The following is a 16,090-nucleotide window of genomic DNA, read 5'->3' as shown; positions in this document are numbered from 1 at the left end:
ATAAGCTTTTTTTAAAATTTTGAATCATTCCCTTTATCTCCTTCCTGATGGTAGTAATGAGAAGAGAGCATGATCTAGGATCCAAGCATTGGTTAATCCAGTCCCTCTGAAACCTTTCAAATTATTTCCTTACTGCTGATATTAGATACAGCAGCCTCTACGTGGCTTGTCACTGCTGCAGCCTCCTTCCCAGCTTCCCAAACCAGCGTGGATCTATCTCATCCTGCCCTGGGGGCTTATCCACCCTTTAACCCCACTACGATATTTCGTATCTGCTCCTTTTCAATGGTAAACATTTGAGGAGTTTTTTTCTCCACTTGCCATGTCCTTCTTCACCCTGAAAATGGAGGAGCCGGCATACCGATTGCCACTCTAGGCCTTTTTTACCTTGATTACCCTCTTGCCTTTAACATACTTAGAAAATGCTTTGGGATTTTACTCTTCATTCTAATTACTTTTTTAAGTAGCAACTCGTTACTTTTGTCAAACCCAGCCTGTTTTCAGTTCTTCACCTGCTGTCTGCTTCTTTCTCTTCCTTTATCCAACACCCCTCCTGAATCACTCAAGGGTCCCATGAGGCTATTGCCTTTGCCTTTTACACTTGTGGCAACATACTGGCCCTCAACTCTCACTGTTTCCTTTTTGACTAACTGCCACTGGCTACAGATAGACTTGTGTGTACATAGTTGCGCCCAGTTCACTTGTGCCCATGATCTCAAGATATCAGATATTTTTCTGGGACCAGGAACAGTCTGAGTTCTTTGAGTTGTGTGTGCTCCTTGAGCCATATTTGGCCCTGGACTGGGGTTGTACAATTGCCCATCCCTCTGTGCCCTTGATAAGGTGGTGATGAGCCTCTGCTGGATCTTTGTTTGGGATTTATATCCAGGACCGATGAAGGACAACAGGCAATGAGTTTCCATACTGGGGAGTCTACAACATGTAGGGAAGTCTGCAGTTGCCCGTGGTGGGTGGGTTTGGGAGGTGCTGGCACTGATTGCCAAGGGTGGTGGAGTGGAAGCCACTCCAGTGGGTTGATTTGTCCTTGTTGGTGTTGAATTTCTTTAGTGTCTGACTCAAGTGAGTCACTTGTACTGGATGCTCGGTCTATGACTACAATATCTTAGTTTATTTGGTTGTTGCAGCTGTATTTCTGTCTCTTGGTGACCCTCAGAAAGTTGATGACAAGGCATGGATTGTTTTGGCTCATGTGGTTAGTTTGTGAGGGGGTGAGGTTTGCATTGGTCACTCTGTGAACCCAGTGAGCGATCTGAGTCTGAGACTGTCAGAGTTAATACTCTCTGTACTTTTGATGCTCAGGGTGCTGATTGTTGCAGAGGCTGGGGAGTAACACAAATGTTCTTCAAGCACACGAGCTGGGTTTGTTTCTGAGAAGTTACCAGTTTTTATGCCTGTGGCCGTTTGTCAGTAGATGTGAGTCAGTCTGTGCAGACAATGCTTCCTGACACCAGAAATGACTCTGGGTTTATCGCTCAGAGCCTGTTTGTCATTGACATGTCTCAGTCCCAGTCAGACTACTGGCCAGAGCAGTCAGTTCAACATGTTGGCACTTTGATGCAGACTTCATTATTGTAACCCGCTGTGCCTCATTTCTGAGCCCAATCAGTTTGTGTTTGGAGGATCTTTGAGGCTCTGCTTTGATTCACTGGCATTGTTAGGTGAGCAGAACTGAAGGGGAGAGCAAATGAGTTGAATGGCCTCATGAGATCTAGAGTGCAATGTGAAAATGAGTTAATATTTCTTGAAATTTCCAAGGCTGCAACTGCTAGACCACATACCAACAGCAATGTCTAGGAGGGGATGCTCTGCTACTGAGAGTGATTACCAGTCTGCAATAACAAACGTTTGCATTTATGTCACACGCTGTCACTATCTCAAATGGCTCTATCCTTGGCTCTATATTCGCCAGTAAATCACTGATCTTTTTGGATCTCTGTTTTTATCAGTCAGGTCTCACAGAATTTTAGACAGGCAGACAGTTTTCCAACATTGGCCTGAACTAAACCAAAGGACAAGACAAAGTCTTGTTTACTGATGAAGCGGGCGGAGGAAATATGCCAGAAGTGTTTCGTGTGGATTGACAAGGTGCCTTAACGCAGGAGCCCAAGCCAAATAGTATTTTACAAATTAGGAGGTTTTGTGGCCATGTGCGTAGGTTTGCTCACGGGGGGTGGGGGGGGTTTAAAAAAAACATTCAGGGACATAAAAGATGTAATTGGCATCCACTCGAATCTATGGCAGAGTAATAAAGATTCAGTATAGAAACAGGTCCTTCAGTCCATTGAGTCTGCACCAGCTGGCAAAAACCCATTTACACAGATCATACACTAATCCTGTTCTTCATTCTCCCCGCATTCCTCTCAGCTCCTCCTCTCCCCTTGTGCTGGGATCACTCATATTTTTAGATAATATTACAGCACAAAATAAGTCAGCAGATCCATCAGTTCTACATGTTCATGCACCATAAGGAGCTCCCATCCCTTCAGTCCTGTTCCTGCCTTTTTCCACAACCCTGCAAATTATTCTCCCTTGGCTCCATCTAATCTCCTGAATGCACTGATTCCGTTTCCCCCATCTCAACAGACTGGGAGTTCTGTCCAAAATACTCCTGTTTTTTTCTGTAAAAAGTATCTGCTCAGTCCTTGTATCTTTTTGTTCAGAATTTTAAATTGGTATTTCCTAATTCTTGGGTTACTGAACCACCCAGCAGTGGGAGTGCATTTCCGGTTTTCCATCAATAAGCTGGCCATGATGAAGAGCCCGTTCAGCTGCCGTTGTGCTAATGGTTGTTGTTCTGTTGTTACAGGGCTGATCTTGGAATTGGTGATTACAAGGTAGGTGGAAACAAAGCCACACTCACTGCACAGGATGCTCCACTGGCAGAGCGAGCACTCACTGCAGCGCTCATGCCCATGACAAAAAAATCTTCATCTGGGAGGGAAACTTGTGAATTCCAGCTCCTGGGAAACCCCGAATGCACCAAGTTTGGACGGTCATTTCCTTTTGGATCAGTCTGCTCCCACGACTGCTGTGCAGGTTTGGTTCCATGCTGGGAGGGAGGCAGATTCAGATTAATTTATCACATGTTCATTGAAACATACAGTGAAATGCAGTATGTTATTTGGGTTAACAACCAACACAACCATGGATGTGCTGGGGCAGCCCACAAGTGTCACCACACATTCTGTCACCAACACAGCATGCCCGCAATGCTTGGCATAATAATACAGAGTATACCAGGCAACAACGGTGAAACAAGCTCTGTTCTTCCCTCCCTACACACATACACAGTTAATATCCCAGAACTGAGCCTGTATCCCAATTAGTAGTTGCAGCCACCAGAGGAAATTAATCGTTTATGGAAGTGTTGACCTACACCATTGAAGCTCTGATGTGTGCATGCCTACCGTTCTGGCCAGACAGGTTATTTAATACAATGGGCATTTATCTGAACAGTGCACATCTTACTAATGCGTGACTTGTTTAATAGGCTCCTTTGCTGGAATCCAGCTGGTGTCCTGAGAATCCTAAATGAATCACAAACCATTGGGAGTACCACTAAATCACGGATAGAGTGACGCGTGTCGTTTTGCAGTTCCCCTACGAAATCTTGTTTTCCTTCCCTGCACCTGCCAGACTGATCAGGGCAGCCAAGCACTTGAACCAATGGGTTAGAAGTGAGTCCTCAGCTGGGCTGGAGACATGTTCGAATTGAAGCCTGATGTTGTGAATAATTTTGCTTTTAATAATTCCTCGAGTTGTAAGTGGAGTCAGCAGCAATCTCTCAGGCCTGGCATAGCTGCCAACTTCAATTTAAAAATAATGTACTTGTGAGCACTGATGTGCAAAGTGGAAACAGCCTGAATAATTTTCAGTATTGAGCTGTCAGCATTCTGTCTACCAACTGGCAGCAAAGCACCACGCTTTTCTGAATGGGGCCAGAGAAAGGTTTCAGAATGCAGGAAGCCTGCAGAATAGAGTGTTGAGTGAACACAGGATCAGGAGTAGGTAGTTGCTACAGCTTTGGAAGCTGCTTCAGTAGCTCAGTCCCGGTCAGTGAGATGGATGCTGGAGAGAGTGTGGACCAGACCCTGAGGATGTCTGTGTAATTGGAACTATAATGAATGATCAGTTGACACTAAGGGCCATTTTGGAATTTGTACTTCAGTGTTGAAGTTAGGAATTTGCTTCTTGCTGACTTCGCTCACGTTGCCTGATTACAAAAGGGAAAGGTGAAGCAGTAGCCCGTATACCTGGAGTCTGGCGTACACAGCTAGTCTACATGTGGAAATATTTAGTTACGATTACTCATTCTTCCTTTTTCTTTTGTTTAAGCATGATCACTCTCGTGCACACTCTCTTGCGTGTCTCACATGAATGCACAGAAGCCCTGTACAAGAATCACTGGTACCAATACAGAGCTGGGATGATGGTTAAGCTTTAATCATATATTCCAGAGGTCAGTTAGTGTGGCACAGAGCAGTGCTACGACTTGGTACCTTCTGGCCTCGCAGGGCAGTGTGTGTCTGCATCAACCCAGTGGTGTCTTGCTGCTTTATCTGGTACTCATTTCTGTGAACATTACCTGTGGTTGCTTGGCAGGAGGTTCTCTGAGTGTTACAACTGCATTGGTGAGCAGGGTTCGTCCATACTGCTCCATCCCACCCACTTTGTGGCACTCATGGCTGCAGCACCCTTGGCATCACCTGAGACATTTCTCGTTGAGTTTATTGTCAAATGCACAAGTGCAGGGAGGTACAGGTAAAGGTACAGCAAAGGACCTGCTTGTAGCTCCATCACAGGCTCCTATAGTCAGACAGCACACAAGACATACATTACACAAATTATACAAGACAGTTGAGAAAGGACAAGACTGTTAAACAAGGCATCAGTGCAAAAAGAAACAAAATTTCATCAAAACCACTGTGCCCCATTATCCAGCAGTCTGTGTCAAGTCTTGACCTTTATGAATCGTTGTATAAAAGATTGCTATTTGACATAGAGAGGTGCCACAGGACATGCTCTTGGTACCAGGGACAGTGGTTTCCCAGTTCTCACACTACTGTTTTCCTGACATTAGAAGGGTGCAGCAGAGTGTATGGAAACTTAGGAAGCTGGGGCCCTAACATGCCACCAGAGGTTTCATTCTCAGAGGCTCCTTGTCTGCTGTGATAATGGATTGCTGTGGCTTGTGATTGTACCTGGGATGATGTCTGATTATTGGTACTGAGTGTGCCTTCAGTTGCAAGATCTAGCCAGCAGTAAGCACTATTTATTTATTATCGTAACTTGTAGTGATTTGTTTTGGCTGTACTGCTGCAACAAAACAACAAATTTCACAACTAATGCAAGGGACAGTAAACCTGATAATAATTCTGTGGTATCTGGTGCGGAGTTTGGTTCTGGATGGTTGAAAGTGAGTTTCGATATTTATGTCGTGATTGATGGAAGGACCGCAGAATGGGTACATCACAGGAGGAGGCCATTTGGCGCATCAGGTCCAATGTAACTGTCCCCAGAGCAACTCTGTAGTTCCACCCCAACTACTTTCATCTGTAATTTTGCAAACCTTTCTTTGCTGATTATTTATCTATTTCCCTTTAGAGGGCAATGTTGAAACCTGTGTCCATCACTCCCACAGACAAGGCATTCAATCGTACTGCGTAAATAAGATCTTCAGAATCAGGTTTATTATCACTGATATATGTTGTGAAATTTGTTGATTTGTAACAGCAGTACAGCGCAAGTCATATAAATTACTAAAGTTTCAAAAATAAATACATAAATAGTGAAAAAAGGAATAATGAGCAGAGACTATTGAGAAATCTAGCCAAGGAGAAGAAGCTATTCCTAAAATGCTAAGTGTGGGTGTTCAGGCTCCTGTACCTCCACTGTGCCATCTTATTACTAGTAATAATAAGAAGAGGCATGTTCCTGCATGATGAGGGTCCTCATTGATGGATACTACCTTCTTGAAGAATTGTCTTTTGAAGATCTTGATGGTGGGAAGGGCTGTACCCATTACGCAGCTGGCATAGGTTGACCCTCTGCAGCTTCCTTCAATCCTGTGCATTGGAGCCTCCATATCAGGCAATCAGTCCGAATGCTCTCCCATGTACATCTGTAGAAATTTGCAAGAGTCTTTGGTGACTTACTTTTGTCACCCCTGATTCTCTTCCGCTTGACATTATATCCATAACCTCTAGTCCTTGACTTCTCCACTAGTGGCAGCAGCCTTCTATCTACTCATGTAGAAGAAGAGTTTTGTCCCTCCAATCTTGAACTAACACAGCCACCACCAAGCTGTGTAATTAACAACCCACTTCCCCTGGATTGTCATACACGAGTCCTTAGATTTTCAGCTAAGATGAGGGAAACATTAATGTCCTGAGCAGTAACTGACTTTGTAGTTCGCTCTCATCCTGAGCCTCCGACCTTTTCAAATCAGGTGTTGCTCTTAACAAAGCCCCAATAAAAGTGTAAAATTTACATTATGTTCATACTAACAATTCTCAATAGCTGAAAATGGAACCACTGCCATTTTAATAGATCTTATAGGTGAATGGTATAAGAATTGAAATTAGTGCACTTGATGTCTTGCTCCTGGTAACAAGAGCTGACCATTCAGTCTGTCAAACTCTTTCTGCCTCTGGCTCCCTGCTTGATATCCTTTGGTTTTTCTTTCAGCCGCTGCAGAAGAAGTATGTCCGGGTGTCAGAGGAGGCAACAGTCCGACATGTGGAAAAGTTTATCCGAATGAAGCTGGAATTGGACCCCATCTATAGGGTAAACTTCTACATGTGCACACGGGAAGGGCTGTTGAAGGGATTCTGTCTGAGAATGAAGAGAGTGATCTCTGAGCTTTAATGGTATTGGAAGAGTGAGGTGTAAAGGTCGTTCCCTAGTAAACAAAAGCAGCTTTTACTGAGTCTCACTTCTGGAAGTGTCAACGAGCTACTGCATTCCCAGAATGTAGTCAAGTCCATACGGGCTACCTGACCCACTGAGGAGTTCCAGCATTTTGTAAAGACCCAATGTATGGCCGTAGTGGAGGAGGTTAGTTTAGTGTGGTGGATGAAATGTCAGTCAAGTGCAACAAGAGGGTCTTCCTGGATGGACTGACCCTCTTGTTGGAACTGTATTCACATTGGCAGCTGGAGTGCAATGGAACATGTTGCCGAGCTGTAGGTTAGGCTTTGTTCAGTCCCTTGCTGCAGGGTGCAAAGCCTCTGACCTGTTCCTGTGAGTGGTTATGTTCCCAGCTGGCCATTCACACGATGGAGTTCAGCAACAGAAATGCCTTTGGGTGTCAAGAAAATGATTAAATTCTTATTGAAGAGAGTCAATTCCTGGCGCTTGTATCACATGAACTTTACTAGTCCCAGTGCTTAGAATGTCCTGATCTGACTAAGTGCAGGCATGGAGTACAGGTCTGTTTCCTCAGAGATCCATCTTCGTTTTGGGGTGAGGAATTTGTCGAACACTGAGGTGGTGGTAATTTGGTTTATTGCTGTCATGTGTATCAAGGTACAGTGAAAAACTTTGTGTAGCATGCCATTCATACAGACCATTACATTGCAACGATGCATTGAGATAATACAAGGGAAAGCTATAACAGAATGCAGAACAAAGTGTTACAGTGACACAAGGTGCAGAACAGGCAGACAGTGGCGTGCAGGATCTTTATGAGGTTGATTATGAGGTCAAGAGTCCATTTTATCATACAAGGGGACCATTCTGTTGTCTTTTAATGGTAGAGTAGAAGCTGTCCTCTCGCCTGGAGGTATGTGCTTTCAGGCTTTTGTAGCTTCTGCCCGATGAGAGGGGGAGAACTGAGAATACCTAAGGTTTATGGGGTAAATTGTTCTGCCACCTATGCACCCCCCTGCTCCCTCCACAGCATCAAGTGGAAACCAGCTTGAACTGACATGCTCTTTTATACATCCATGTAAAGGGCCCACTCTCTCCATATGTTACATTCGACACTTGGCTGATCTATGGGAGAGCTTGCCCAAGTTTATCTCCAGTTTGCAAGAATTTTGCTGTTTCAACTGAAAGTCATAGAACATAGAAAACTACAGCACAGGAACAAGCCCTTCCACCCACAGTGTTTGCTGAATGCGATATCAAATGAAGACCAGAGACCATAACACATAGGAGCAGATTTAGGCCATATGCTGGTTGAGTCTGCTCCACCATTCAATCATGGCTGATCCTTTTTACCCCTCCTCAGCCCCACTCCCTGGCCACCTCCCCATAACCTTTGATGCTGTGGCTGACCAAGAAACTATCAATCTCTGCCTTAAATACACCCAACAACCTGGCCGCCACAGCTGCCTGTGGTAATAAATTCACAAATTCACTACCCTCTGGCTAAGGAAATATCTCTGCGTCTCTATTTTAAGTGAACACCCTTCTATCCTGAGGCTGTGCCCTCTTGTCCTGGACTCCCCCACCATGGGAAACATCCTTTACACATCTACTCTGTCTAAGCCTTTCAACATTTGTAAGGTTTCAATGAGATCCCCCCTCATCCTTCTAAATTCCAGCGAGTACAGGGTCAAAGCCATCAAGGGTTCCTCATATGATAACCCGTTCATTCCTGGAATCATCCTTGTGAACCTCCTCTGGACCCTCTCCAATGCCAGCACATCTGTTCTCAGATAAGGAGCCCAAAACTGTTCACAATACTCAAGGTGAGGCCTCACCAGTGCCTTATAAAGCCTCAGCATCACATCCTTGCACTTATATTCTAGACCTCTTGAAATGAATGCTAACATTGAATTTGCCTTCCTCACCACCGACTCAACCTGCAAGTTAACCTTTAGGGTGTTCTGCACAAAGACTCCCTAGTTCCTTGGCATCCCAAAGTTTTAGATTTTCTTCCCATTTAGAAAATACACTGCACATTTATTTCTTCTACCAAAGTGCATGAGTGTGCATTTTCCAACATTGTATTTCATTTGCCACTTTCTTGCCCACTCTCCTAATCTGCCTAAATCCTTCTGCAGCCTACCTGTTTCTTCAACACTACCTGCCCCTCCATCAATCTTCGTATCATCTGCAAACTTGGCAACAAAGTCATCTATTCTATCATCTAAATCATTGATATACAATATAAAAAGAAGCAGTCCCAACACAGACCCCTGCAGAACACCACTAGTCACTGGCAGCCAACCAGAAAAGGATCCGTTTACTCCCACTTGCTACCTCCTTCTAATCAGCCAATGCTCTAACTGTGCCAGTTACTTTACTGTAATACCATGGGCTCTTAACTTGGTAAGCAGCTTCATGTGTGGCACCTTGTCAAAGGCCTTCTAAAAATCTAAATATACAACATCCACTACATCCCCTTTATCTATCCTACTTGTAATTTCCTCAAAGAATTCCAGTGGGTTCGTCAGGCAAGATTTTCCCTTAAGGAAACCATGCTGACTTTGTCCTATCTTGTCCTGTGCCACCGAGTTACTCCATAACCTCATCCAACATCTTCTCAATCGATTCCAACATCTTCCCAACCACTGAGGTCAGGCTACCTGGTCTATAATTTCCTTTCTGCTGCCTCCCTCCTTTCTTAAAGAGTGGAGTGACATTTGCAATTTTCCAGTCATCCAGAACAATGTCAAGGTCCAATGAGTCTTGAAAGATCAATACTAATGCCTCCACAATCTCTTCCACTACCTCTTTCAGAAAAACCCTAGTGTGCAGTTCATCTGGTCTGGCTGACTTAGGTCTTTCAGCTTTTTGAGCACTTCCCCCTTGTAATAGTAACTACACTCACTTCTCTTGCTTCACACCCTTCAACACCTGGCATACTGCTGGTATCTTCCACTGTGAAGACTGGTGCAAAATACTCATTAGTTCAACTGCCATCTCCTTGTCCCCCATTATTATTTTTCTGGCCTCATTTCTTCGGTCCTGTATCCATTTTCATCTCTCTAAGTTTTTATATATGAAGAAGCTTTTTCTGTCCACCTTGATATTGTTTGCTAGCTTGTTTTCATACTTCATCTTTTTCCTCCTAATGATTCTTTTAGTTCATTTCTGTAGGGTTTTTAAAAGCTTCCCAATCCTCCCTCTCTCCTGCTAATTTTTGCTTTATCATATGCCCTGTCTTTTGCTTTTACATTAGCTTTGACTTCCTTTGTCAGCCACAGTTGCACTATTTTGCCATTTGAGTATTCCTTTGTTTTTGGAATACATCTATCCTGCTCCTTCCTCATTTATCCCAGAAACTCTGCCAGCATCTCCTTCCAATTTACTTGGCCAACACCTCTCTCATTCCACTGTAATTTTCTTTACTCCACTGAAATACTGCTACGTCGGACTTTACTTTCTCCCTATCAAATTTCAAGTTGAACTCCATCATATTGTGATCATCGTCTCCAAAGGGTTCCTTTACCTTAAGCTCTCTAATTGCCTCTGGTTCATTACATAGCACCCAATCCAGTATAGTTGATCCCCTGGTAGGCTCTAAAAAAACCATCTCATAGGCATTCAACAACTTCACTCTCTTAAGATCCATTACCAACCTGATTTTCCCACTCTACCTGCATGTTAAAATCTCCCATGACTGTCATAACATTGCCCTTTTGACACACCTTTTGTATTTCCAGTTGGAATCTGTAGTCCACGTCCCAGCTACTGTTTGGAGGCCTGTATAAAACTGCCATCAGGGTCCTTTTACCCTTGCAGTTTCTTAACTCCACCCACAAGGATTCAATATCTTCCGATCGTATGTCACATCTTTTTAATGATTTGATGCCATTCTTTACCAACAAAGCCACGCCACTCACTCTGCCTATGTTCCTATCCCTCCAATACAATGTGTAACCTTGGACATTCAGCTCCCAACTACAACTATCCTTCAGCCACGATTCAGCGATGTCCACAACATCATACCGAACAATCTGTAAAAGTGAAACAAGATCATCACAAGATCATCATTTCTTATACTCCATGCAGTGAGATTAGGGATCAAAAAGAATAGCAAATACAGTACTCAAAGATATAACACTTTGAGTACTGTATTTGCTATTCTTTTTGATTCTACATCCCTAATGCACTGATGGTCACCCTGCTGGCTGCAATTTTGTCCTATCATCTGCCTGCCCTTCCTGATAGTCTGACTGTGTGTTATCTTTGCTTTTTTTTTAAAACCATCTGTCCTATCCTGAGTCCCTTTGCTCCAGTTCCCATCACCCTGCCAAATTGGTATAAACCCTCCCCAGCAGCTCTTAACAAACTGCCCATGAGAATATTGGTCCCCCTTAGGTTCAGGTGCAGCCCATCCCTTTTATACAGGTCATACCTTTCCCAGAAGAGATCCCAGTGATCCAAGAACCTGAAGCCCTGCCCCCTGCACCAGCTTCTCAGCCATGCATTTATCTGCCAGATCATCCTGTTTCTATTCTCACTGCCACGTGGCACAGATAGCAATCCAGAAATTACTACCCTGGAGGTCCTACTTCTCAGCTTTTTGCCTAGCTCTCTGAATTCTCTCTTTAGGACCTCTTTGCTTTTCCTTCCTATGTCATTGGTACCAACATGTACCAATGACAGACCAAAATGAAACTAAATCCCTTCTGCCTGCACGTGACCTCTGTTTCCTGTGTACTCATGTGTCTGTCTAATAGCCTCTCTAAACACCAATATCGGATCTGCTGAAACTTTCACTCCTGCCACCCCATTCCAGGCACCTACCACTTGTCTCACATGTCACCTTTAAACATCCCCCCCCCCCACTCACCTTAAAGCTATGTACAGTAATTTTGACATTTCTACCCTGAGTAGATAAACTGATTATCTACTCTATCTGTACCTCCCTAATTTTATAAACCTCTATCAGGTCTTCCATCCGTCTGTGTCGCTCCAGGGTGAATAATCCAAGTTTGTCCAACCTCTTTTTATACCTCATTCATATGCCATCTAATTCTGGTAAACCTCTTCTTTGCACCCCCCTCCAAAGCTTCCACATCCTTTCTGTAATGAGGGCAACCAGAACTGCACACACAATACTGAAGTGCTACTTCACCGAAGTTTTATACAGCTGCAACAAGACGTCCTGGTTTAAAACGCGTGCTACGTCTGAGTGGAGGAACTCAGTGGGTCAAGCAGCATTGGTGGGAGGAAAGGAATTGTTGACATTTCAGGTCAAAACCCTAACAACTCCTTTCCACCAACAGATTCTGCTCAACCCACTAAGTTCCTCCAGCAGATAGTTTGTTACACAAGATTTCAGCACCTGGAGTTTCCTGTGTTTGTGATTGAATGGAATGCCTGCATACTTTCTGTTTGAACAGAGGCAGGACGTTGGAGTACACATTGGGGTAGATGGCTATCTCCTTCTCAGCTGAGCACTGTTTTGAGGATGGGGATCCTGGATAGATGGTGGGCAGCTGACAGCTATCTCCCTCACAGCTGAGCGTTGTCCTGAGGAATACATGGTGTGCTGATCCCAAAGGGAGAACCCAGATGGACGGTAGGCAAAACCAGGGTTTTGTGTATTTCCCTAAATGTTGTGAAAGATGGACTGGAGCTTGTCGCCATAGAACTGTCCCATACTATCTGTCCCTTGTAGAAAAGTTAATGAATATGTTAAACTTTGCTTTCTAATCAACCAGGCAGTAAGGGAGACAGCTATCTCAGGGAATGGGTGCTGTGCTGATCCCACAGGGAGTATTATGGTGTGTTCAGGTGGAGACAGCTTGACTGAGTGCTGTTCTGATGATGGGGATCCTGGATGGACAGTGGGCATGAGACAGCTATCTCCCTCTCGGCTGAATGGGTGCTGTGCCGATCCTTCTTTGTTCCAGGAGCAGCTCTGGTTCCACTCATGTGAACGACTTCAGTATGTACCAGTTTTCACTGTAATTAAATGTGAGACAGATGGCTCCCCTGAGAAGTTGTGGGAGGAGAAGACGGCTGCCCAGCACATGAATCTATGCAGAGCCTGGGAGCTGCAGACTTGCGCAAAGCAATTTATAAATAAATGCAGGCCCTGCCCTCTGGGAAGAATTTACTTGTTTGTGTCTTTTCTGTTGGAACACTTTGTTTTCCAGGTGTTTTGTCCTTTGAATCTTTTCATGTGCCATTGTCTCTCAATTTCTTGCTTTCCTTTTAATTATCTCATACCTTTTCTTAGATTCTCTTTAACTTCCCTTATTCTCACTCTGATGTCTTCCTCATTCTCCTTGCTTTGATTCAGTTTTTTATTCCCTCCCTCACTTACTTTCCTTTCTTGTTCTTGTGAGCAGTGTTTCTGTTTCTTAAATGCTTTTTAATCCTCCCTCTTCTCTCCCTCCTCCCTCCTTCTCCCCTTCTCTTCTCCCCATCTCTCACTTTGATTTTCTCACTATGCTCCATGCTTTCTGTGGCCCGTTTTATCCATCACAAGGCCTTCATTTATTATTTATCGGCTCTCCACTGATCTCCTGGTGCCCTTTGTAACCTGTGCTCTGACAGTGGATGGGTTTTGTAATTAGCTTTCGATCTTTCCTGGTGATTGAGTGCTGCTTCATCTGGTAGTTGTGTTGTTTTGCAGTTAGCTGCACAAATCACATCTGAAGGTTGCTTAAAAGCCCAGGAGAGGCAAGTAGACCCAAGTGTGGTGGAGACAAAGGACTCATCAATCTTTTCGTACATGAGAAGCTGTTACAATTGCTTTAAGCAGACAGTGTGACAGCATGCAGTTCTGAAGTGTTACAGTGTCAGGTACTCTCTGGTCCTTTGCTGTGTTTTTACTCCGTTTTGGACAGTGACTGTCAGGCTTGGGCAGGTGTAGCACACAGGGTCCTCACCACTGCTGCTGCTACTGTCTTCCCCAACCATGTGCAAGTTTGCTTGGATATGTTCTAAACAGCAGGGGAGATTAAACCAGGTAATGCCAGCCATTTAATCTAACAATTTTTATATTAACCAAGTGAGAATCATCAGGTAATCCCCATAAACCCGAGACTACCAGTGCTCAGTTTAGATTTCTCCAGTATCACTCTCCTGTGAAGTCTTTGCTAACTCACCACCACAGAGGAGGTCAGTGAAACTCGTGTTGACAGCAGAGCAGAGTTTGACCCAAGTTTGACGCCCAGGGTGTTGTGATTGAGGGAAGGAAAACCCTGCCATGGATGAAGTCAATGTTAGAATCAAGGAAGCTGGTTGTGCTCATGTGAGCTGCTGATCTCGGGGCCAAGACATGACAAACACCCTCACTTGCCTGTCAGTGGGGAGAACATGCAATCCGTTCCAGGGGTCAGCTCTGTTCACACACTACTGGTGGAACTCCATACTATGTGCAGTACTGAAGGAATGCTGCAGTCTGAGGCAGGGACTTTCTGTGTATGACCATCATAGAACAGCACAGAACAGGCCCTTCAGCCCACAATGTTGTACCGAGCCAGGTAAAAAGTAAATCAAAAAAACCCCAAAAACTAATCACTCCCACCCACACAATACCCGTATCCCTCCATCTTCCTCATATTCATGAGCCTATCTAAACATCTCTTAAAAGCTTCTAATGTACTCGCCTCTACTACCATACCAGGCAGCGCATTCCAGGCATCCAACACACTCGGAGCAGACATCCTACCCTGCAAAAACTCATTTCAGGAAGGTAGCACCATCAATTTGCGGGAGACTCCCGGAACTTCTGGGGGAGGTGGGATGTCTGCAATAGAGTAGCTCCTTAGCAGCTATCCAGCTAGTTTAAATAACGTTAGCTATGCTAATGAACAGATGACACCTGTTAAACTCACCTCAACATGTCTTTTACAGTCTTAACCCACCATGGGCAATAGAAAAGTCACTGTTGCAAACAGTGCAGCGAGCAGCACTGTCATTATTTTTGACCGCTATTACGCAGGGGTACACTTTAGGGTAGTCTGGGGTGACGTACGTTTTATATATTTTTTTTGGAACACTCTGCCATGGCGCGCGTGCTCTTTCTATCTCTCTCTCTCTGTCTCTCTCTCTACCCCCTCCCCCCTCTACCCCTCTACCCCTCTCTCTCAAAAAAAATTGTTTCTGGGACATTGTATATAATTTGCGGGCATCAGGGAGCCACTATTACTATGCGGGAGACTCCCCGAACTTCCAGGAGAGGTGGAATGTCTGCTCTGAGTAAAAAAAAACACTGACCCCTCAAATCCCCTTTGAAATTACCCCCTCTCAACCTTCAATGCATGCCCTCTATTAGACATTTCTACCCTGGGAAAATAGATTCTCCCTGTCTATCCTATCTATGCCTCATAATCTTATAAACCTTTATCACATCTCCCCCTCAGCCTCCGCTGGTCCAGAGAAAACAACTCAAGTTTGTCCAACCTCTCATAATCACATGCCCTCTACACTAGGCAGCATCCTGGTAAACCTCTTCTGCACTCTTTCCAAAGCCTCAACATCCTTCCTATAGTGGGGCGACCAACACTGTATGCAAAACTTCAGATGTGGCTTAACTAGAGTTCTGTAAAGTTGCAGCATAACCTCTTGACTTTTGAACTCAATGCCTCGACTAATAAAAGCAAGCATTCCATAAGCCTTCATAACCTCCCTGTTGACTTATGTTGCCATTTTCTAGGAGCTATAAACTCGGACCCCAAGATCTCTGCTCAACAACACTTAAGGTTCTTGTTCTTGACAGTGTACTGGCTCCTTACCTTTGCCCTACCAAGGTGCAGCACCTCACATTTATCTGGGTTAAACTCCATCTGCCATTTCTCTGCCCATACCTGTATTCTTTGCCAGTCTTCTACACTATCCACAACTCCACCAATCTCCCCATCATCTGCAAATTTTTAACCCACCCGTCTACTTTCTCATCCAAGTCATTTATTTACCTTACCAACAGCAAAGATCCCAGCACAGATCCCTGTATAACACCACTAATTACAGACCTCCAGCTCGAAGCCTCTTCAACCACTACTCTCTGTCAACTACGTACAAGCCTGTCTGAATCCAAACAGCTAATTTGTCAGAGACCTTTGCATCCTAATCTGGATTAGCCTCCCATGGGAGACTTTGTCAAATGCCTTACTGTAATACATGTAGACAACATCCACTGCTCTACCTTCATTAA

General features: G+C 44.4%; 1 protein-coding gene across 4 annotated transcripts in view; it reads left to right on the top strand.

The window, feature by feature from the left end:
• Positions 1–16,090, top strand: part of pcgf6 (polycomb group ring finger 6) — a 54,986-nt gene that overhangs the window by 23,292 nt on the left and 15,604 nt on the right. For all 4 annotated transcript variants that reach the window (XR_010020970.1, XM_063071460.1, XM_063071461.1 and 1 more), the window contains exons 7-8: positions 2,828–2,855; positions 6,709–6,807. Coding sequence is in view for 3 of the 4 variants with exons in the window: in XM_063071460.1 (XP_062927530.1) it covers positions 2,828–2,855; positions 6,709–6,807 (127 nt within the window). In the remaining variant the exon portion in view is untranslated. The remainder of the gene's footprint in view (positions 1–2,827; positions 2,856–6,708; positions 6,808–16,090) is intronic.

Source organism: Mobula hypostoma, chromosome 19 (assembly GCF_963921235.1).
Source record: "Mobula hypostoma chromosome 19, sMobHyp1.1, whole genome shotgun sequence".
Classification (NCBI taxonomy): Eukaryota; Metazoa; Chordata; class Chondrichthyes; order Myliobatiformes; family Myliobatidae; genus Mobula; species Mobula hypostoma.
The sequence above is the reverse complement of the archived record's forward strand: the minus strand, read 5'-3'. Positions and strand labels throughout refer to the sequence as shown.